A 24,970-nucleotide genomic window follows, 5' to 3' on the forward strand; every position below is an offset into this window, starting at 1 on the left:
GAAGTGGACCCAGAATGCATCCTTGTGGAACACCACAGGTAACGCGCGTTGAAGAGGACAAGACTAATGTTGTCCGATTCTTCCCTATGCAAATTAGCACGGTGCTTTTTTTTTGTTTGTAATCAGGTAAAACCTACCAGACCGGTTTTATCCACCCAGTCCCCATATAAATGCGTCCCTGACTGCTCTGTTACTGTCAGTACTGACTCTGCAGCCGTGAGGATCTGTGTCGTCGTGAAAACATCGTGCAGTACTTTGGAGCGTCAGTGCACCTTGGTGAGTGGTGGCTTTAATTTGGTTTCCTCTATTTATTTGTTATGAGGACTGCCATGTGGCACCTTGTTGTAGGTTAAATAATGAGTTAAATGATGTGTTGGGTGCGTCATACAACGGGTGTGGTGCATGTATATTGAATGATATTGGGTAAGTATGTTGGAGTTGTAATCTAGTGGAGCGACTCTGTACGATGCTACAGTAGGGTATATTTTGTAATAAATGTATGGTATTTCGTGTGGTGAATATGGTATGTTTTGAGTTATACAACCAACTGTATGAATACCTTAGCCACCACAGGCTTCTAACACCTGCTCTTTCTGGTTTTCGCCAACTACACTCATGTGAGACAGCTCTGCACTCTGTGGTTGAAGATTGGCTAAAACCCATTGATAACAAGGAGCTAACTGGTGTAGTTTTTTGTGACCTGTCAAGAACGTTTGACACGCTAGATCACGATATACTGCTGTTAAAGCTGAAGTGCTACGACGTGGTCGACTCGGCTTGTGACTGGTTTAGGTCATATTTAACTGACAGGCAGCAATGTACAGGTCTGGGCTCAGTCTTGTCCTCTGCAACGCGCGTTACCTGTGGTGTTCCACAGGGATCCATTCTGGGTCCACTTCTGTTTATACTTTACATTATTTTCAATTCCATTGAATATATAACATCTTATATTTTCCATGTTCCTGCAGATTTTGACCAGCATGGCGACCAGAGATGATTCTGACCTGAGACAAGATGAGGGAGAGAAAGGGCGTGGACATCAAGATTCTCCTCGTACCTACACGTGTAGAGAGTGTGGCAAGGAGGTTAGTTACCTGAGTTCTCTGAAGCGACACATGCGGACTCACACGGGTAAGAAACCGTACCGATGCGATGAATGTGGCAGGCAGTTCTGTGAGCTGGATAGTCTCAAAAGACACATCCGGGCTCACACTGGTGAAAAACCCTACAAGTGTGAAGAGTGTGGCAGGCAGTTCAGCATGCTGAGTAGTCTGAATGATCACATGAGAACTCACACTGGTGAGAAGCCATACAGATGTGAGGAGTGTAGCAAGCACTTTCGTCACCTTCACGGTCTAAAGACTCACATGCGGATTCATACGGGTGAGAAACCGTACAAGTGTGAGGAGTGCGGCAAGCAGTTTAGTGACCTGCGTAATCTAAAGAGACACATGCGGACTCACACTGGTGAAAAGCTGTACAGATGTGAGGAGTGCAGCAAGCAGTTCAGTCATCTTGGTCATCTTAAGACTCACATACGGACTCACACAGGGGAGAAACCCTACAAGTGTGAGGAGTGCAGCAAGCAGTTCAGTCATCTGGGTAACCTGAAAACACACATGCGGACTCACACTGGTGAAAAGCTGTACAGATGTGAAGAGTGCAGCAAGCAGTTCAGTCAGTTGTCGACTCTAAAGAGACACATGAGAAACCGCACATGTGTGAAGAATGTATTATTCAAGTAGTTTGCAAACCCACACTGGAGAAAGTCTGACAATGTCAGATTGAGTTCTATTTGGATTTTTTGCCAATGGGGCCTCTTATTTGCTGGTTTTCTCCCAATACTGTATCCGCTATATGGCAGCATTGTAAAGTTAGGAATAACGAAAAGTTTATATCATAGTCATTGCATTCTTCGTAGGCTATCGTCGCCCGTAGATTTAGTTAAGAACTAGAAGTAGTGAGTAAAAGGAATGCAGTTGTGGAGAGTTACCCCAAAAGACACCGTTCGGTCAATGTGCAATCGCCCGTATGTTGTAGCACTTACTAGTTCTCTTTCTTTCAGTAATTAAAATCACCGTGAATATACTAGATCGTTTAGAATGAGTTGCAGCATTGCTAACATATTATGAAGGCATTAAGATGTTGCTGAGTACCTGAGTACTTGTTTTTCCTGGTTTTCTGTAAACTACATAACATCTGGGTCCATAATATCACCAGGGTCCATAATATCACCACCTTGAGAAATAGTGTGCTTAAAGATATTTTTACTGCAACATTCTTTTGGTATGCACTCCTTCACACATCAAATGTACATACCTAGGGTATGTTGCAGTAATAATATCTTAAAGCACACTGTTTCTCAAGGTGGCGATATTATGGACCCTGGTGATATTATGGACACAGATGTTATAGCTAGTAGTGGTTTGTCTTTTTTTCATCTCAGTTTTGCTAATAAATCAGTTTTGCCAATAAATAAAATGCGTCACTATCTTTTCATCTTCATAGTTATTCTCCAAGCTGTACTCTTTCTGGGGTGTTGTGTTTTTTCTTGTTGTCTGATCCCCCCATATGTGAGGAATGCGGCATGCTGTTCAGTCAGCCGTGTAATCTAAAGACTCGCATGCGGACTTACACATGTGAGCAAACGTACGAGTGTGAGAAGTGCAACAGGCAGTTAGTTTAGCAGGCTGGGTAATCTGAAGGATCACATAAGAATCCACACTGGTGAGAAACCGCACAGATGCGAAGAATGCAGCAAGCAGTTCACTGCACTGTCAAATCTAAAAAGACACACACGGACTCACACTGGTGAGAAACCGTACAGATGCGAAAAATGCAACGAAAGCTTTCGATATTCACGTGCTCTGACTACCTGCATGAAAACTCACATCGGTGAAATCCCACACACACACTCTGTAAACATCACATCATGTGGCACCATAACCATCGGGATTTTGTCGTTTCAAATGTCCATTCTTTTTTATATCAGGCACGTAAGGCATGCCCGTAGCCAGGATTTTGAATGGGGGGGGGTCTTCCCACTGCTTGAGAACTCGGCTCCCAGCGCCAAGAGTCACAGAGCACTGGAACGATTCAGTGAGGAGCCCGTTACTTGGGTACTTCGGCACTTGCTATCCAGTGGTGAACGGCCGCCGAGCACTGGTAGCGAGTGCCGAGTGGAATTTAGCACTGGAAAACGAGTGCCGAGTCGAGATTCAGCTCTGGAATTTCCATTCTGGCGGAGCTTCAGCACTGGAAAAAAGCCGTTCAGCACTAGACTTCCTGTGCAGAGTTTCCTTCCGCACAGGGCCCCCAGTGCCGACGCCACTTTCCCCGCAAATTCATCACTGGGTGGCCAGTAAGGAACCCGTTACTTCAGTACCCTTGGCTAAGAGACCGTTCGTTTGACGTCAAGGCGCATGGTTACACGTAATGTGTTGTCGTCTTCATTCATTTTCCTCTAAAGATGTTGCGTAATTTGTCCCTATGCAAATCAGCAAATGTATCTATCAAGATAATTTCAACAATAAATTCAGACACGTCGAATATGTTGTTGTTTTATTGATCACCAACTTTATTGTTACAACTTGGTCTGTTTTCCTACGAATGATGTTGTCTGATAATTCCCTATGCAAATCAGCATGGCGCTTTCTTTCTTTAATAATCAAGTAAAACCTACCGGACCGGTTTTGTCCATCCACTCAGGGTGTATAAAACTTGTCCCTGACTGCTCTGTTTCTGTCAGTACTGACTCTGCAGCCGTGAGGATCTGTGCCGTCGTGAAAACATCGTGGAGTGCATTGGACCGTCTGTGCGTATTGAGTAAGTGATTTTCTTTTTCTGTTTTTTTTTTTTATTACTTCGTGCATCTTGTTGTAGGTCACATTATAAATCCACGGGGGGAGAACTTTGCTTCTACATTTCGACTTACTTTTCATTCTTGGCTTTTTAACCTGGACTGGCCCTTTAGATTATTAACATGCCGAACTATACATTTTTAGAAGATTCAGTATGGAAAGAGATTCGGGAGATTTTATTAATTTTCCTGTTCTAATGTGTTGTATGTTTTGTTGTTTGCAATACAGATTCTTGTTGTTTTCCGTCCCTATTATGCTTTCCTTGCAAATCTGGGTGTCCTTTTTGTGCCTCTTTTGTTCTTATCGGTGCACACACCAATCATTCCGCGACAGGGGTCCGAGGTAGTGAAAAAGTGACGAAGGGTCTCCGATGGTTCATGTTTGAGTTTACATTTCTCATAATCTGCTGCAAAATGATATTAACTACTAACGTGACTGGAAAGTGTAAGAAGTGGCGTGTTTTGGGTGAAAATTGCCCCCCTTATAACAAAATTAAACCTGTGGTGTTTTATATTATATCTGTAGGGTTTATCAACATGGCGACAGCCGAATTCCAACTGAATCAAGAGGAGGGAGACTCCGCGTACCCACAAGTGCGACAAGGAGTTCTACTTCCCTAGTCAATTGGAAAACCACTTGCGGACTCACACAGGAGAGCAACCGTACCGATGTGAAGAATGTGGGAGGGAGTTCAGTGATCTAGGAAGTCTAAGAAGACACATTCGAAACCACACTGGTGAAAAACAGTACAAGTGTGAAAAGTGCAGCAGACAGTTCACCAGGCTGTGTCATCTGAAAGAGCATATTAGAATTCACACTGGTGAAAAACCGTACAGATGTGAGGAGTGCAACAGACAGTTCATCAGCCAGGGTCATCTGAAGAAGCACATTAGAACTCACACAGGTGAGAAACCGTACAGCTGTGAGGAGTGCAGCAAGCAGTTTGGTCAGTTGTCAACTCTAAAGACACACATGCGGACTCACACAGGAGAGAAACCCTACAGATGTGAGGAGTGCAGCAGGCAGTTCAGTGACCTGGGTAAACTGAAGGACCACATACGGACTCACACCGGCGAAAAACCGTACAGTTGCGGGGAGTGCGACAAGCAGTTTACTACACTGTCACAAATAAAGATACACATGCGGACTCACACTGGTGAGAAGCCGTATCGATGTAAGGAGTGCAGCAGGCAGTTCAGTCAGCTGGGTAATCTAAAAACTCACATACAGACTCACACCGGCGAGAAACCACACATGTGTGAGGTTTGTGGCAAGCGGTTCCTTAGACTGTCATGTCTACAGAGGCACATGCGGACCCACACTGGTGAAAAGCCGTATCAATGTGGTGAATGTAGCGGGCAGTTCAGCGGGTTCGGCCATCTTCAGATACACATGAGAACTCACACTGGTGAGAAACCGTACAGGTGTGAGGAGTGTGGTCGACAGTTCAGTGACCTGAGTAATCTGAAGGCACACGTGCGGACTCACACTGGTGAGAAACCCTACAGATGCGAGGAGTGTAGCGAGCAGTTCAGAAGACTGAGAAGTTTAAAGATTCACGTTCGGACTCACAGAGTGGAGACAACGTACTTGTCTTAAAAATGCAACGGAATTTTTTCGTCAACACGAAAAGTCAAGCTGGCGATATCCAAATGATGTCTTTGTAAATGATACTGGGTGGGATCATTTAGGTGCCCTGACTGTTTGATCTCATCATGTTATTCCTTTGCAAACGAAATTTTTACTGTTTTTTTTTCTGAGTAGCATACTCTCTTATTGACTCCACTGGAAATAATAATGGGCAGAGTTGACCAGACAGATAGACCGAGTTGTCTGACATTCATTTTATATCATGATTGATGCTTGCTCTGTAGCCTGTTGATTAGAGCTAGAAGTCGTGTGTAAAAGACAGTGTAGTACTAGTATTCAGACAATAGTTGCATGGTAAGACACAGTTCGTTTTACGTCAATGTGTCATCGTCAGTCTGTAATAGAACTAAGTCAACCACATGTAGTTTTCCTTGGTTTAGTATCTTTGAATATACTAGATCTTAAGCGTTTAGCTACATTAGCAACATGTCACTAATTAATGCATTAAAATGTTGTTTGTTTTACTACAGTTCTGTTAGGTAGAGGTAGCTTAGAGTTTGAGATTTGTCAACTTTTTGCATCTCAGTTTCAACAATAAAGCGCGTTATGTGCCTTATTTATTTGTCATCATTGTTGTCGTTTTTTCACGCTGCATCTTTTTCCTCAGGACATTATCTGATTTCCCCTTTGCAAATCAGCACACGTAACATGGTGCGTTGACCAGGTTGTCCTCTTTCAAATGTGTTGCCCCATACTCTAGTCATTTTAGATTTTTATTTGTTTGGACTATAGATGGTAAAAAAATATCAAGGTCACATCTAAGAAAACACGTGCGGACTCACACTTGTGAGAAACCGTAAGTCTGAACGATGTAGCACAAGAAGAGTTCAAAGATCTCATACCCCCATGAAATATTTAGTGCTTTGAAAAACAATTTAAGTGAAAAGACTAATAAAAGTTCCAGGTTACATAGTGAAGAAGGCAGGAGCATGCCTAGTGTCTAATATGTCCCAATATATGCAAAACCAGAGTGATGATGCGGTTAATAATCTGGCTACATTCATTTCAATATACATGCAGCAAACTACAAGTAAGATAACAAAGATTTATTACCTACAGGCACACATTGACCAAAATAGAATTTGAGGTATGGCCTGACTTTTGCTTAAAGGTTAAATAAGTGGATGATGCATACCTTCATGAACAACACTTTAACAGTTAGTAGATGCTCTTTGGTCTTTTCGATAAACATGTTGTTTAACATGGTTGTTCAGTGACTTGGCGATTTCAGGATGTTCAGTGTCCTTACCATAGATACTCCGCCTCAGATCGCCAACCATGCTCGTGACAAGGGGCAGTAGAGGGACCTTGCAGTCGCCTGCGCCGCATCCGACCGATGATGATGTTCGTATGTTTACTCGTATATGTTTTGAACCCCGGAAGATTAGTCATGGACTAAAGGGTATCTAAATAAACTAATAAACGAACGAAGCGTGGGGATCCTACATTTAGCCTCGACATGGATTCTGATGGTGAGCGGTCAGACAGAAGTAGCTGTCAGTGACGAGCAGAGCAGAGACACTCCGAACACCGAGGAGACATAAGACATAAGAAAGCTTTATTAGCATTTAGCAGATTTCCGACAAATCTTGAATTAGCGCTAATTTACAAAAAAAAACATTATCGAACTAGAGAAGTAACATTTGCAAAGCAAATGCATAATGTTTACCTTCGGACATGGTCTGCCCTGTTAATTTTTACTCAAACACATTCACATACATGTACTACGAGTATATGGTGACAGGAGGAGAGCAGACCATGACATTATGTAACCCAACACCAGTCACCATGGTGGCAGACGTCAACAAATCATGTCATTGGCCAGGTCAGAGGTTAGTTAGTGTTTGGAACAGAAGAGGAGGAGGAAGAAACTGAGTAAAAACAATATGTTTTCCTTCGGTAAACATAATAACACAGAAGATTAAAAATACGGTTTATTAAAATGTTGTGAAATAAGTATTTTACTTTAGATCAACATTAACTAGATACACCTCTAACTCTAAAGAATTATGAAAAATTTAAACTTTTCTCCAACTCAAAATTTGACTCAACAGAAATTTGGACTTCAGACAACCTTTGACCCTTTGCTGACGTCACACGTGGGAAAAATCAAGTGTCCACAGCGTTTGGGTCAGATAGCTGAGGAAGACTGAGTGATTCAGTCGAAAATTTCTGGTGAGTCAAATTTTGAGTTGGAGAAAAGTTTAAGTTTTTCATAATGTAGTTTACCAACTCAGATGAACTTTCATGCTAACTCTAAAGAAATTTCGTCCCGACTTCGATTAAAATCCAGACCGGACACGTCTACGCTAATTGCTCCATATTGTCAATATCTAAACACATTTCGACATGATATAGCGATTTATGTTAATCACATATAGCAATGCTATAAAGAACAAAAAATTAGCTGCTAGATTTTATGCAACAAAGTATAACTAAAACACTGCTATCTATAGGTCCTAGATATCTGTTATATATCTACGTTCTACTAGAAACAATTCAATAGTTTTAGAATCTGCTAATACTTTATGTCATTTGAATTTACCCTAAATGTATACTGTTTTGAAAATTCCAACATCTTCAGCTGAATGTGAAAATTTTAGACAAATTGACTTTAAATATATTTGTTACACATGTACTACTGCCTTTTAACTGCTGGTAGTACTTCCATGTTTTTCTCAGCCTTGACTACCACCACCATAGACGCAATCCTGCTGAGAAGTGGCCCTCGCTTCTCCTTGTGTAGGTCCTCCCAGGACCGCTTCAGGTAGTCCAGGATGGCCTCTTCTTGTGCCTTGGGCGGAGAGTCCGTGTCAACATCGTCACTGCAGGGTGAAACCAAATATTGACACCAATTAGAAATCCACACAAGAGATAGCAAGTCTATCATATATGTAGCACCTTCCAAAACAACATAAAGTTGTTTGCAACAACACTAACTTACCCGGAAATACAGATCCACAGTCAGTTACCTATGTCCTCAAATTATCATCTAATCGAAACCCGCATATTATCTTACCCACCACTTCATTGAAACATTTGCCTGCCATTTCAAATTTTAAGTTTTGCAAAGACTAAAAAACAGAAAGGATGCATTTGCCAGTTTAGTTACATCTGGTTATTTGCTTCTTTCATAATTGGGATTTGTGGAGGACTTTGACCAACTAAAACCAACAGCACACCATTAATCATTCTACACAATGTTGTGTGAATAATGTATGAGAAGCTGTCGCTGCTTACCTGCAGTGCACCGTCATGAAGTAGGCGACGTTTTTGAACTGTGCGTCGTCATGGTCGCAGTAGGAGTGGAAGATCATGGCCGCGGGTCCGGGCAGACTGTCGACTCTGGTGAAGACTGCAGACCGAACGTCCCCGAGGAAGGTGGAGTCCAGCGTACGGTCGATGTGGAGTTTCGCTCGGTCGGCGTCAACACGGCTGAACTGGTGACTGTCGATCATCAGCGGCTTCTCTGAATAGACCTAATGAAATTTTGGTGAACAATACTTCATAGAATTATTCTTTTGCTAACCAACCGTCTCTTTCGATCCCAAGCCATCATTATACACTTTCTAGTCAAGTCAAGTCTCACTCATTTTACCATAATTATTTCAACAACGTTTGGAAACATGTCTAAATTTAGACTGGCACATTGCTCTTTGTTTGTTGACGATCCTCGTAGTCTTCAGGGTGAAAATTGGCCAGTTATTGCCTAATTTGAATAAATGAATAGATGAATAGAGGAATTAGAATGTAGTTTGACTGACACATAATGACATTACTGACAAGATTACATGATGAAGCTAACATGGAAATTTAAAAAAAATGTGTTTCATGGACTATGAAGTGCAATTAATATCAAAATCACCAGTAAGATAGTTCTAAAAGTCTTACATAAATATTAACATATATCATGTGACCGTACCTTTGCCAGTGCTTCAGCGAGCACGTCAGCCGTCCGATGAGCGCCGGGCGGGGCCCCGATGATGAGGACTGCCGGCCTCCTGGGCGGTCCGCCTGTCCGGTGCTCCGTCATGACAGCGTCGGCCGCCATCCACACCCGGTCCGACTGGGACACGAAAACCTCTCTGATGGCGTTTAGCGCTGTATGGTGGTCATCTACAGGGCGGCAACAGGGGGGGACAGTATTATTTATACATGGTGAAGATGTACAAAACTAAACCTTGGAGAGGTTGAATTCATAATCGTCCCTTGACTTCCATCACTTCTGTTTTATTTTTTCTCATTTCCACATTTCATGACTGCACATGGTGACGGCACACTCAAGTTATATCAACTTATTTCATACCGTCACCAACGCAGAGGACAAATACGGAACAGGACAATACTCATTTTCACTTGAGTTAAGGGAGGAAAGTCGTGTAAAGTACCTTTCCCAAGGGCACAAGATCGGTGGCATGTCAGGGCTCGAACCTGGGATCTCTTGGTTCCGAGTCGAGTAATCTGTCGCTACACCACACGACCCCACGTCGTGTTTTATTTCCCCCAAAGTCTGCATATAATTTTCCATGTGTAAAGTGCTCAGAACATTTCCATTGCAATGGGCAGAATACATGCATAAAGTGTTGCTCCGGTGACCACAGAGTCATTATATACAACATCATCATGCAACGTTACCTAATAGCAGTGCGATCATAAGAATTCAGTGAAGAAAACAGTGATAGGGGTTAATTTGACAATGACAAGATGTATGCCTACCTGTTGACTGTGTTACCGTAGGCAGCAGCTGTAGGGTGGCCTCAGTCTGTACACGCAGGATGGTTTTCTTTCCGCAAGCTGGCAAGGTCACCGACGGTGTCGTATCGGGTGCGGTGATGACAATGGATCTTTGAATAGGCAAAGAGCTACAGAATGGCCCCAAGCTATCAATAATGTACATGGGCATGTTTTCTGCACTATTCAGAATGACGAGACTGTTAGACCGCCCCCCTAATGTGGACATTACATCTTCAACCACTGATTCAGCGTGGGCTCTGTCCATGGATATGAACTGACTGGGGCTCAGGAGATAATGCTCTTTAGCGATCAGCCAAGACAAGGCCAAAGAGAATGTTAGAGCTGTTGATTGATCTGATGAGTCATCAATGACCAAAAGGGAAATACCGTTAGTTTCTTCATCGCCAAATTCCTGCTCTATGGCAGTCCACAGCGCCTGTTCCTGATGATTAAACAATTCTATTAAGCGCTTTAACCTCTCACTGGAATCAATATCTCTAGGGATATATTTGTAACTCTGCAAAACTGACAAAATGTCGTGAGTTGACACTGTCTGAACCATTACGTTACTCTGGTGATGACTGCCAAGGTTCATGATTTGATGAATACTTATGCCCACTATAATGCCCAGCAAGAATGTAATAATTAATTTGATAGTTCCTTTTGTCTGTTGTTTCTCTGTCTCTAGTGAAATGGACTGCTTCTCGTTTTCTGTTTGGATAGTGGATATGTCCTCGTCAGACTTGTCACATCTGAAAACAATCATGAAACGCATGTAATTTGCCCTGTTTGCCTCTCTGTGGTAATTGTTCTATGTGCTTTTTTGTCGTCCATTACATGTATATCACTTAAAATGGAATGAAATATGACTATTATAAAGAGTACAACTCACCGCTCGGGACGTCGTTCATTACTCTGTGCTTCAGAATCCCGCACCTCACTGGCGACCAGATCGCCGCGGTGGTTTGAAACGTTTTCCGGCTTTCCTTGATTGTCAAGACGCGATATGTTAGAGTACTGGATCTGCTTGTGTATTTAAGAGGGTCCTTTGAATCATACAACAACTAGGGCTTGATATGTACCAAACCATTACTATCGTTGCTAATGGTTCCTTCTTAGCGCTAAAGCTAGAGAAGATAGTTTCTGTCCCTAAAAGAAACATATGTTTGTACACACATACATACATACATATATATGTATAGAGAGAGAGAGGGGGGAGAGAAACAAATATAAGTTTGTTTCTGGAATAGGCCTGTAAAATGTACATGATGCTGCTGTTAAATAATAAGTAAGGTCTTCCATTCCCAAGAAAGTTCATTTGCATTGGTAGGTGACATAGAACTGGTCTAAAACGTTCACGTTTTTCAAATTCAACCTCCAATCAAAAGCATGCATTTCCTTTTGTCCGTATATTGGGCTCGTACAAAATGACATGTCTGTATCTATTATTGCTGTCCTTTTTACTGTTTTATGTCAAAAATTATATCGTCGTACCTGCAGGACTGGAAGATGATGACACTTTGTCATCTCTGGTGGGTGATGAGTTTTCAGTACTTTTGGTCACTGAAGTCTTTGCCTCATCTTGTACCTGTTCGGATTGTTGGGTTTCTTCCTCTTGTATCATTTCTTTTCTTCCGTCACTTCCCTTTGCCTGCTCGTGCTGTTGTCTATTTTCCTCTGGTCTCGCGTCTTTCGCTTAAAAAAATCAAGGTAAGGTCGTTTTTTCTACCTTCACTGTTTTTTGTCCTAATTTGTAACACGTATTGCCACTTTCATGTTCATGGTTAAATAAAATCAGTGACAAAATATAACAAGAAGCCATAGGTGACAATCCTCCGTGAAGTTTTATATATTTCAACAAAATCCCAAGCGTCAACGCCAGACCTACTGTGCAGACATTATAATTAGGCAACGGTTAATACAATGAGGGCGCGTCACAAGTATAAAACATACAAAGAGCTAAATCCATTACTGCTCCCAGGGCGTGTAAAGATACTGTGCTTCACGTTCGAAGTTCATTTTAATTAAACAAACACAATATTTGCATTCACATAAAGATCGGACTATCATGGTCGTGTCTAGTAACAAAGATAGCCCCACCGTCTTACCGTGCCTGTACCTAATTAAGCGCGCCTGGAACAGGACAAATTCCAGCAACAGTTGCGGTAAGCACCGCGAGTGTTACTACCGCCGGCCAGATAACCAGGATATCTGCTTATAGTACCTCTGCTACCAGACAACTGCCTAAACCTTCGGCCTATTCCACAGGATTGTAAAAGTAGGGATGTTTCTAAAATATGCATTTACTTCAATATCAAAACAGCTACGGTAAAAATAAAAAGACGTGCATCATCCCGGACATAATGCCACACCACATGCGAAATTACACAGAAATGCGACGTACGGAAGAATGCGTTTTGGCTGCGAACATCTTCCAAAAAACTTGGCATCTCTTAACCATGGGCAAAAACATCTGGAACCACTTATAAAAAACACCCCGTATCTGCATGAAGTTCCACCCCCCCCCACTGCTATTCCAAACAACGCGTTTTTCTGGACCATTCCAATTCGCCTCGTAATTGTAGGGGTGCGTCTGCAATATTACATTGACCGCGAAAGCAGCAACGGCAAAAATACACATTCGTGCATCAACACGGGCATGCCCGCAGACGGCGTATAAAATTGCGTGCCGATTACACAAAGAGAACCCAGTGTTTTGACTGCGAACATGAAAAATCAGTCGATCACAACACTCCGTCCGGAGGTCCTGACCTCCTTCACGGAGTAAAAATAGACTACCTGTATATGTCAAATTCAATAATTAATACGGTCTTATGTAAACATTTCACAGTAACACATACAAAATACTAACTTTTTGTCGTGGTAGTTTGCGTACGCCGCGACAACATTTTCGTAGACGTTTTTTTCTTCTTTGATTTACCACTTTCATCTTCTTTTGACTCTTTTTCGTCACCGCTAAAGATGTCCTGGTCGGAGGTAGTAACTTCTGCCATGCCGTCGGTCTAATAAGGTGAAAACCAAACAGAGGTTTCGGGTTTATAGATTCGCAGGTAAAAGAAAAGAGATTTACGAACATATTTCGTCTGAATTGTTAAAGAAGAAATGTTTCAATAATGCAAGTTTAGATTGTGATACCCAAGGCTACCAGTACAATATAGTATAAATATCCGTTTGAGATGCATATGTAAAAATGTGGGTTAAAGTTATAACCCAAAAGTATTAATCAAAGGTACCTGACATTCTAAAAAATAAATGTATATTCTTCTTTGGACGTTCTGACTGAAATGTCACATAACATCGTCGTATGCAAAACACTTGGTTAAAAGGCTCTGGTGTTTTCGCACGAGAGGCCACTCTTGTTTTGTCACAACAATATGAATTGACAGCTGCCATTGTCCTCTGTCATTAGTACTCATTACCCAACTAGGTTCTGCCCAGGCACAACGTCCATGGCAACCGGAGTTGCTACGGTAATGCTACCATTTCCCTGCCGCTTAATTGGAGTTGACTGGTTCAATAACTCAATTACGTACCATCTAGCTAGACACTTGGCTGACCTTCTCAAGCCCCTGGTGGGACAGTCTGCTGAACACATCAAAAACTCCAACGATCTTGTCACCAAGATCAGAGAAATCAAGTTGGAAGATGGGGAAGTACTTACCTCGTTTGATGTCACGGCACTGTTCACTAGTGTCCCGGGGGAAGAGGTAGTCCAGATTGCTATCAAGAGAGCAGAGGAAGACCACACTTGGCATGACCGCACTCTGCTGACCCCTAAGGAATTCGGGGAACTTCTCCTCCTTGTGGTCAGTACAACTTACTTCCAGTATAATGACGTCATTTATGAACAGACATATGGTATGGCGATGGGATCCCCACTGTCCCCAGTACTAGCTAACTTGTTCATGGAGGACTTTGAACGCAGAGCTTTGGACACTGCCCCACATCGCCCTAAGTTCTGGGGTAGATATGTAGATGATACCGGGGTAGTAAACCAAAGCGAACACGAACAAGAACTCTTTGAACACATTAATAACCAACATGACAGCATAAAGTTTACCATCGAGAGGGAAAAGGACGGGCGCCTCCCTATGTTGGACGTAATGATGATTCGTAAACCGGATAATTCCATCACCACAGATGTGTTTCGCAAAGAGACTCACACAGACCACTATTTACTGTGGTCCTCTAACCACCCAGTGCATCAAAAACTGGGCATAGTGAGGACACTTATGCACAGGGCGAACACACTGATAGAAGACCACACCCTCAGAGCAGCAGAGAAGGACAAGGTGAGGGGCGCACTGCGACATTGTGGGTACCCAGAATGGGCGCTAAAAGAGGGGGATAACATCACTGACAAGAAAAAGATGAATAAAGAACGTACCTCCCAAAACAAAGAGCGACACCCTGCGAGTTACGCAGTACTCCCCTACATCAAAGGAGTCACTGAGAGACTTAAACGGGCGTACGCCAAGCACAACGTGAGTCTGTTCTCTAAACCAGGCTATACACTGCGCAATGCCCTTATCAGTCCAAAAGATCCACTACTTCCCAGTGAGAAGTGCGGTACTATTTACAAAATATCGTGTGAGATGTGTGGTGAGGTGTATGTAGGTGAAACCGAAAGGTCCCTAGGTGAACGGACTGACGAACATCAGAAATCTGTAGACCGTCAGGACGGTAAATCGGCGCTTAGCCAACATGAACTTAAAGCGGGACATAGGGTCACAAACGGCCCTATTTTGGACATCGTTAATATCATAGACCAGGAATCCCGGAAGTCACATAGAAAGATTAAGGAAGCGGTCCATATCCAGTTGGAACGTGCCGGGATGAATCGCAACGAAGGTTGGGAGCTGCCCAAGTCCTACCTACCCCTACTCCGCAAGGAGGCGGGGGAGGTCAGAAGATCCACACAAGTCTCGACCTAGTCTCGTGTTCTCGCGAGACTAGGTCACTCCTTGAGAAAGGTGTACAGTCGACACCGAAAATTTGGAGGTACGTGTTTTTACCTTTAAAATCACACCTACATTTAACTTTAGATCAATATAATACACTTAACCCTCAAACACCCGAACTTATTTTGCAACGAAAATGACCGAACGGGGTCCAAATGGACCCCAGTTGGTTTCTATCAAATTTATATTCCTTTTTTGCATTCTTTCATTGATCTTTGCACATATATTGGTTAAACATAGTAAGAGGTATATGCTAGCTTGATTAAGTGTAAAAAATTATCATAATATCATTATCCTAATTTATGCAAAAAAATTGGATGAGGTCTGCAGGCATGGACATGGGGTTGACCTTTGACCTCATATTATTGTCAATGGTCATTACCTCTGACAACCTAAAACCCTAATTCCTGAGGTTGAGGTTACATGGCAAACTGCATAATATCAAAAGCAATAATGCTTCCTTGAAGACATATTGAGGATATCCGAACATTTCATGTGTTTTTATGACGGAGAAAAACTTTGTAAAGGCATTACCAAAGACGACACAAACAACAACAAGATTGCACTTGTCACGTAATTAGCGGTGCATCTTTCGCAACAGAAATTGGTACATATACAATTAGGATCGTCACGAGAAAAACTTTGTGGTAAAGCACTAGCTAAGTCTACCAAGCTGTACTTATCACGTAATGAGCGGTACATTTAAGCAACAGAAATTGCACGATCTCAGCCGACTTCAAGCAAATAAGCCAAAAGTTCTCATCGCGAAGCCTGCCTCTTCTACCAAAAAGACTTTCGAGGAAAGTTCGTGGAAGTGATATCATTAACAAATAAAGTTCCCTGTGATTTCGGACACAGGTTGAGATGTGAAATTCACGAGTTATTCTCTATTTGTTTCTTGATCTCTTTCCATGTTTGTGTGCGCCGCGTGTGTATGTGTGTTTGTATACGTGTGCGCGCGTGTGTGTGTAAGAACGTAGGCTGAGTCATCAACTTATGTAGGGTTTAGTAACCTTATTTGTCACTCGTTCCTTTTAAGACTATAAGGTTGGTGATACACGTACATGTCAATCGTCACTTACTTAATTTCTATCAAAGTCTTCTAACGCCCTAGCTATTTGCCGCATGACGTGGTCGACGTCCACTACCGGAGCATCGATATCGAAATGTCGCTCTATAAACTGCGCTACGGATACATCGTTAAGTTCTAAATTGTCACTAAACATATCAACTATACTACTCAACGAAATGTTCCGACATCTGTGTAAGAGGTAAAATAGACAATGCTGGCCACAAGTGGTCGAAAATCTAGCTTGTATCCTGCGTTCGTTGCAAATCCATGGAAGGCGGGTATTTCTACTCAAAAATCTTTCTATGTTTCGAGGATAAACACTCGGTGCACGTCCATAAGAGTCGAAAAATTCGCCTCGCCCATCCTCGTCGAAGTAGATGGCCAACCAGTGCTGGGTCACTGTTGACGATGAAAGCGCTCGGGAATTCCGGTACACGTATCGGTAGCTTGTTGGAAGCAAAGACGTAGGCATGTAGTGAGGTGTTGCAATAGAGTGATCTATAATGTCCCCATCATTTCCCTCCACCTTCACGATGCGCAAGAGAGCGACTTTTACACCCCCCACTAGACGATGCTGAACAACGTCTGAGTACACGTACAGGCAATGAAACCCCGCGTTGATGTCTGGTGGGTGGGGGGGCCTGAGCCGTGTTTCCAACGATCGTGTTCTCTGGGTACCAACCAAGCTGTTTGGCTAAAGGTCCGATCAGTCTGACGGTTGCCGGGGCGAAATGCACTGACATGGGAGGCAGAGTCATAGACACGCGTTTCTTGATTGCATTGTAGCGAAACAGTTCGTGTTGTTTGAAGACCTCAAGATAGTTCTTTTTCACTTCCTCGTTTAGGACCTGTATGAGATGGTGGATGTCCTTGTAGTAAGCCGACGGTACCGTGATGAACTCTTGTTCGGTTCCATTGCCGTGTAGGTTCTCCGCGTCCTCTACAAGATAGAACGTTAGTGAATTTCCCCCTTCTGAAACGTTCATCCAGCTGTGAGGGTATTGAATTTCGGCAAGAGCTACCTCCCAATCCCCCGTCAGCTCGATAGAATGCGCCAATTTGGTCCTGTAGTTTGTTAGCGTGTTTTCAGGATAGATATCCATGCTGCCATCACTGGGGAGAGTGACGTAAAACGAATTAGCCATGGCGAGGTCCGTCTGTGCAATGGTCAAGTGTCGGTCTAGTGTTCGTATTTATTGTATCGGTATCATGTCTTCCTCTCTCACCCAGCTGTTAAATTTGCTAGGATAACCTTTCCACTTGACGAAGTATTCAGTCTTTTTACCCCGACGCCTCGTGTCCAGGATGTTTTCTACCTGGTAGATGTCGTCTTCGTTTTTGTTCACTTTCTGGAGCTCCTTTTCGTAAAACGTACCCTTCAATTCCTCTCCGTGGTAATCCTATCCTTGATGCGGAACACGGGAGGTCGTCTGGCGATTCGTTTAGACACGGTGAAAATTTCTGTGGTCCAATTTGGTGTATATCCCTTTTCAAGTCGCAATTTTGACTTGCTGAGTCGAACTAAATCCCCCACACTGAATTTGAACGGTGTCGCTTTGTGAAGGTTCGGTGTGTCTCCCTCTCCGTAAAGGGTATGCCAGACGAGTCCTTCGTTTTTCTCGTTGACGTCGACGGGGGCCGCCTTGATACTGCGATGGTATGAACGATTATAGGACCAGACTAGCTGGTCTAGAATGTCGATGTAACGATGTGTGTTTGCTCCCGTAAAGTATTTCCACATTCTCGTCTTCAGCGTGCGGTTGAACCTTTCTACCACGCTAGCTTTGGTTTCAACGTTAAACGTGGTGAAGAATCCGATGCCTTCTTTTTTCAACAACGACTGAAAGTGTCGATTTAGAAACTCCGTTCCCTGATCTGTCTGTAAGCATCTGGGTTTCCGTCCGTCCTCTGATATGATGCCCTGGAAAGCTTTCACCAAGGTGGCTCCCTTCTTGTCTTTGATGGGGACGACCCACGCATACTTCGACAGGATGTCGATACACGTGAGAAGGTAGCGGTATCCGTCGTTGTGTTTCGAGAGAGAGCACAAGTCGACGAGATCTGCCTGCCACTGAGAGTCTCTTCCCCCGACAATGACTCTATTTCTTTTGAATCTGCGCCTAATCGGTTTATGTAAGGTGTATGTGTCTTGAGAGTGCAGCCAGGTCTTCACTTGTTTTCTGCTGATGCCGTGCTTCTTTCCGACGGTTCGGTGGAGCCGTCCCACTCCACTATACCCTGCAGGGTGTCTAGAGTCGTAGTAAGCACCTCGGAGCACTTCGTCGCGTTTCCCGGATATATTGGTCTGCTCTGCATTTTCTTTCCCTTCCTGTTTCCTTCCTTTTCTTCTCCCTTTGGAAACCATCTCAACCCTCTGACGAAAACGAATATTCGACCACCGATACACATACAGGCACAGATGACGCGGTGTACGAATCCCCTACGTCGATGTTTCTTTAAGGCAACCCATGTGTGTTCTTTGTGACTGTCCAACTGAGACTGACCATTTCGTTTAGGTGCTAGCTCTTTTATACAGATCTGTTGAAGATGTGTTACCCGACTGAGTCATACAATAATCACGCTTATTATGTATAGAATAAACACAACACACAGTCTAAGTCTTCGCTTCGACAATAGCTTTATTTTGTGCTGCTTCGACAATAGCTTTATGTTGTGCTTACATGTTACTCCTCTAAGATCTTCGTGATGAGGTTGTTGCTTGGGGAGCCCTCGTTGTTGAGCACAGCTTCCAGCACTGCATCCATCTTCTGGCTGTGTGTCTCCAGCGCCTGCCACTGATCCGTGGACAAGTTGATCCCTTTCTTGCCGGGGAGGATTTTGTCAGAACCATCCTTCGGTCGGTAGAACTCTCTTAGTGCCACGACTGGTTTCCCTCTGAAGATCTCCACAATGGCGTATCGTAGATTTCCCAACCCAAAGCGACGAGGAGAGAAAAGGGTGTTGTCGTACGGCATTGAGGCAAACGTGCATGATAGCAGGGCTGTCGACACCCCCGACATGTTTCGTTTGAGAACACGCCATTGATCTGGGGTCAGAACGAGCTCTTTTCTGCTGGCCTTCCACAAGTTCTTTTCTTCAGGGTACGGACGATAAAACTGTCGCACGCCCATCAGCGCTTTGCCTTTGAAACGACCAATCGTGGCGAAGACGTCTTCCCCCACTGGAAACCTGACTTCCAACCCGTCGGTCTCGTTGTTGTACTGGATGTTTGGTTTGGCAGGTGGCGCGTAGTCGGCAGAACGGCTCGGTTTCGTCTCGTTGTAGTACTGGATGTTCGGTTTAGCAGGCGGTGCAGTAGAACAGCTAGCGGTCGAATAGGCCATCGCCTCCGACGGCGTAGGTCTCTGGGCTCCGCCGTATAGCGGTGGTGTCTGTGTCGCTGCGTCCACATATTGGGGTGTCTGAATCTGCCAATCCAACATATCCGATGCAGACATCTGTGAAGTCATCTTTCTCTCAGCGTAGACTCGTATGGTTCTTTGGCAAATCGTGAGTGAAGACTGGTGAACTGACCCGTCTTTATACAGATCGTTTGTCCGAGTTAACTAATCGATGTAGAGCACACGTCACTGTTCGTCACCTTTCCTGCGCTGACCAATCGTCGTCCGGTACCACGTTATGTCGAGTCGAGTCTAGTCGGTGATTGGACAAGTCCCCACGTGTTTAGTGATTCATGCAGATTTGGGTGGCACGATAACAGTAGACGACAGATAAAGTCTACGATAGACGCGCACGTATTTCGTCTTGTATTACTAATCAACCCGTTCCATCCCTGGTGACGTAACAACCACCTCCCCGCCATGGAACACACCAACTCGACGACCTCCGCACAGATCGCGTCGTCCGTTGTCTTTTTCGACTCGTGTAGTTTGATGTGTACATCCACGACGAAAACCAGCGCGATGATGATGCGTCCCCAGTTCAACCCATTTTGTTGTAGGGCGCTTTCTAAAACTTCCCTCAATCTGTTAGAAACGTTTGTCGTGCACGTGGTCGATGTAAACGTGTCTAAGAGATCTCGCCACTCCTGCGTTCTCGTGACATCGTCCGACACTCGTGCAATCTTTCGACATATGGCCAAATTCTCCCGTCTCAAATATTCTGGAAACGACTCTGGAGCCTTTTGGTAAAGTAAGCTACGTATGATGTCTTCAGTTTGTGCTTTCAGTACTTCCATACTGCGTACCGACATGTTTAAAACGTTCCTTGTGCAGCTAATAGCATTCCTAATTGCTAAATAAGTAAATGTCTTGCGATTAGCTTCACTAAACGACGTCATTTCCTTGTGACCCCATTCCCATGCCCTGCACCTCCATCATTCCCACGCCTCCGTCATTCCCACGCCTCGCACCTGCTCAGCTAGCACCTACTCATATTAGCACCTACTCATATTAGCACCTGCTCATATTAGCACCTGCTCTGCACCTGCTCAAAAAAGTGTATCGTCCCGTCCATACTATACTACTCCCAAATCTTCCAGAAAATCCCACATTTTTGAATTTTAGAGAACAGTATAACAAAATTAAGATTTTAGTCGGACAGTTTTCTTTATTTCAAAGTTAAAGTGTTGCTAAGGTCGAAAAAGTTCGCCAAAAAATGCACTTTTTCAAGTTCCCAGAACGCCGCCATCTTTAAAAAATCCGTCCGACACAGATCGAGATTTTTGTCTTTAAAACGTTTTTGAGGTTAATTGAATTTGCTTTTGTTGCGGTTTAGATACCCTGTTTGCACGCATGTCAGACAGGGTGAGTAAGTGCAGGGGGTAACTTACGAGTATATCCCCGTAAACAACCAATACGATCTTCAAGGTCACACACGATGACTGCAGTAGCTTCGTTAAATGTTACATATCCACTATAAAACTGGGCATAGATATACTGTCCCAAAATTGGTTTATATTTGTGAAAAGGTGGATTTTTTACTTTTAGGCGGTAAAAAAAGGGCTTGAAGCCGCGTGTTTACTGCACATGACCGCAGGCGTCCCCGGATCGATCGAAAGTTCGGTTCGATTGACGTCATATCGAACATGATTTGATTCGAATGACGTCATATCGAACATGATTCTGTTCGACAAAAAGGTTGGAATATTTGGACCCAAATTTGACCATCGTGCTGCACCAACGCAGGTAGCAAGCCAGACTTGTTCTAATGTAAAAAGCAGTGAACAATATGATAATCTTTCCTATAAACAACATTCTTAACAAAAACATACACATTAGAAAAGGACATCAGTCACGCTTCATCCAATGCAAGCCAGAAGTATACAGAGCTAGTTACTTTTAACGCACCGTCATCGAGTGGAACGCTCTACTAGGTACACTCGTACCAAGCACATTATTATTTATTATTTGTTTAAGTCGGGGTTGGCCAGTCAACTTGGCCTCCTATAAAGGTTTAGGCGTAACAAAGAATCATGAGAACTAGTAAATAACACTTCAAGCTGAATTTAGGATGACAAATAAGTCGCTAGGTAGAATCAAACGCCCAATAACGCTTTACGATTAATATACCCATAACGCTAAACGCTGAATTAAAGGGGGCGGCAACGATTACCCCCGGGAATGAAGTACATCACTGCATCAAAGCAAGTATGTTCGTAGCGCATGTTCCCGCGTTTCTTTCCCGATAATGAGCTGAGGCATGACGTCACACGCTCGGTTGGGTTAAGGCGGCCTAGGCTGATATTCATGTTCGAGTTCGGGCGTGTGTCTGCACGATGGCCACAGACATGTTTCGAACCCGAATCATGTTCCACCATGTTCGATATGACGTCATTCGAATAGAACGCGTGTTCGAATTCGGGGTTACCGGCGGTCATTTGTATGTTTCCCCTGTAAACCCGCGTTCACGGCGGTTTGTCACTACGGCATTCTTTCCCGATGCTAGGCGCGTTCTAAAAAGTATCGGGTTACAAGACGCTATTTTGGCCTGTTTTGGACTACCAGTAAAACATTTGAAAATAAGCAAATAGTATTTAGTGGTAAATTTCGTCAAATTAAAATGAATTTATCGTCTTCACATCCTTTTAATGTTAGCTTTTTATGTCAAATCACTGATTTGTTTTTCAAATTTCGCTCAGAAAGACGATTATTTTTGGGTTTCCGAGCACAAGTCATGTTATGTTTTTAGGCATACCTCGTTCAATCCAGGCTATGTATATTACCCCAGATCCCCGTTCTTTGTATTTTTCGACGACTAGGAATAAGATCAAAAATCGTGTTTTAGGGATTTTTTTAATTTCTGATTTTAAGTCTAGTTTTTGTCACCATATTGGTGAAAAAATTGCATTTTTTTACATTTTTCTCACTGAATTACCCATAATTCAAAATTGAGGCCATTTTTCAAAAATCCCTAAAACACGATTTTTGGGACAACCCTTACGATCATTCTGAGCCGTAAATGGGGTATAGTTGACTTTCCATGCTTCCAGGTTTGAACGAGTTTTGCATACATGTCATATCGCCTGAAAGTGTGCATTGTGTTATTCATACAAGCGTAAAGAATCATTACAGTATTCAAGGTCACCCAAGGATACGACAGTAGCTTCCCTACATGTTACATGTCCACAAAACAATGATAGCGGACATGTACTGTCCAGGAAAACTGTTTGTATCTATAGAAAAGTGTTGTTTTTTATCTGTAGCGAGGCACTCAGGCAGAAGGGCTTGTTTTGTCGCTTTATTGTAAATGACCGCAGGTGACCCCGAAATGGAACGCGGGTTCGATTCGAATTGCCCAGATCGAACACCATCGAACACTGTTCGGATTCTATGAAATGTGGGAACTTTGCAGCCCAGATTTTACCACCGTGGTTGTTACGCATTTTATTCACGGAGTATGACTTAAACGGCTTTACGCACAGCTGAAAACAGCATAATTGATCTTTAGAGTAATCCATGTTTACGTATTATCAGTTTTTTTATCAAAATTGTCCGAGGCTATTTTGCATATAAGTCGATATTTTTTAACTGTGGCGATTTTTTAACAAAAAATGACAGAAAAATAGCTGTTTCTGTCGTTTTGGGCCCAAAAAAACAATGTAACTGTCATTTTTTTTTAAAACAAAATAGCCTCGGACAAAAATAATAAATAGGGGATTGGCTTTCTACTTGTAAAATATCATGATGAAAGGTGTTGTTACCGCTTGCGCGTAAAGCCAACAGCTTTTTTTAGCCAAATTTTAGACCAAAAATCCAGGTGTAGAAAAACTGAAGTACCCTTTATCCAATGCGTTTCAAGTACAACTAAAACTGTGTAAAGTTTCGTCACGGTGTGACCAAGCTATCAAAAGTTACAGGCATATATATGTATAGGATACTACTTTCCCATACGCGTAGGACGCCTAAACCCAACCGAGCATCTAACGTATCTCATCTACAGCAAAAACTCAAATATGAAACTACCATCCTGGTAGATACATACGCCTATTTTCACGCTTTGCCCAGAACACCAAAACCATAGCGGTTTGACGAAGGCAGATAACAATCCGCAAGAATGCTGCAGAACATACTTCGATCGTCGGATGTCGCTGTTTTCACACGAGAAACCATCGCTTTGTGATTAGATATATTAACCAGTTCAAAACAGAAAAACCGTTGTTATATGACATTATAGGGCATTATACCTTTTGCATGTTTATATGGGTGAATTAGGGGCATGGGACATCTAAAGTTCATAACTCTACACTAAATGGATAAATACTTCAATGTTCCTAAACCTAGAAGTTCTACAGCTTAACTCTGTATATACGTACACTATCACTTAAATGCAGTCAGAGTTCTATGTTAACCTCTATTGTTTAGGTCACGCCCGGACCGATTTTTCAGCCGGACCAGAATTTTCAGAACACCGAACTTCCGGGTTTAGCACCCTGAGTAGATGAGAAATTATTGGTCAACCAATAAGTAAATACGCCATCTGAGACACGGTATGGCATCCCAGACTTATCCTTTATCTAGTACATTCTCATCAATGTACAAAATGTCGACTTGATTATCTTCTAGTCACTTTTACTCGGTGAAACTGGAAATTCGGGTTGTTTGGCTGTCAGCTGTCGATGCAGCTACTAGTATAGTGCGCCCTCCAGCGTCCATTATGAGTATCGCAGTACGTATGCCTTGGTCAACGTGGCTTGACAGCGCCCTACAGTTATTGAATAGCCCCGTCACGCTGAGTTGAGCACTCTGTTTATATGGTCTTGAAAATTCCAACCCCTTTCAGTATTACCTCTCAAGCTTTACAATGGTAGACTCCTGAGAGTCAATATTTCTGCGGTTGTTGGTCCCTCCACAATGAAGAAGTGGATAAACATTGCTGGACAGACACAGACTTCCCTCTGTCAAATTCTTCTATCAAATTCTGAACGATAGTTTGAAACTATGTGGATTCGTCCAGAGTCGTAATAGGTAAGGAAACGTTTCTGTTCTAAAAAGGACGCTAAGAAGGTTTAGGATGTCTAAAAGGTAAACGGTAGGGCAGGAAAGGGTTTTTTTTGGGGGGGGGACTTCACGCTCCGCGTTACAAGCGACAAAATCAGCTTTGGTATTTTTTTCCCTTCAGGCGTTGGTGACGAAATCGAGTAAATAAAAACAAGAAGCCATAGGTGACAATCCTCCGTGAAGGTTTATATATTGCAACAAACACAATCCCAA

At 43.1% G+C, this 24,970-nt stretch overlaps 3 protein-coding genes across 3 annotated transcripts; 1 reads left to right on the forward strand and 2 right to left on the reverse strand.

The window, feature by feature from the left end:
* Positions 1 to 239: 239 nt before the first annotated feature.
* On the forward strand, positions 240 to 2,227 carry LOC109474360 (zinc finger protein 239-like). Its single transcript, XM_019774651.1, has 2 exons — positions 240 to 276; positions 969 to 2,227. Exon 2 carries the CDS (start codon positions 981 to 983, stop codon positions 1,743 to 1,745), a length of 765 nt encoding a protein of 254 aa, XP_019630210.1. The 5' UTR covers positions 240 to 276; positions 969 to 980; the 3' UTR covers positions 1,746 to 2,227.
* A 5,921-nt stretch (positions 2,228 to 8,148) lies between these two features.
* LOC109474352 (torsin-1A-interacting protein 1-like) lies at positions 8,149 to 10,525 on the reverse strand. The gene is made up of 4 exons (XM_019774645.1): positions 10,227 to 10,525; positions 9,433 to 9,626; positions 8,751 to 8,989; positions 8,149 to 8,335 (listed from the first exon to the last, which is right to left on the reverse strand). Exons 1-4 carry the CDS (start codon positions 10,507 to 10,509, stop codon positions 8,149 to 8,151), a joined length of 903 nt encoding a protein of 300 aa, XP_019630204.1. The 5' UTR covers positions 10,510 to 10,525.
* Positions 10,526 to 18,982: 8,457 nt separating this feature from the next.
* On the reverse strand, positions 18,983 to 19,741 carry LOC109474353. The gene has a single exon (XM_019774646.1). The coding sequence runs from the start codon at positions 19,739 to 19,741 to the stop codon at positions 18,983 to 18,985; it is 759 nt and encodes a 252-aa protein (XP_019630205.1).
* Between the last annotated feature and the right edge of the window lie 5,229 nt (positions 19,742 to 24,970).

Source organism: Branchiostoma belcheri, unplaced genomic scaffold (assembly GCF_001625305.1).
Source record: "Branchiostoma belcheri isolate BF01 breed outbred unplaced genomic scaffold, Haploidv18h27 scaffold303, whole genome shotgun sequence".
In the NCBI taxonomy this organism is placed as follows: Eukaryota; Metazoa; Chordata; class Leptocardii; order Amphioxiformes; family Branchiostomatidae; genus Branchiostoma; species Branchiostoma belcheri.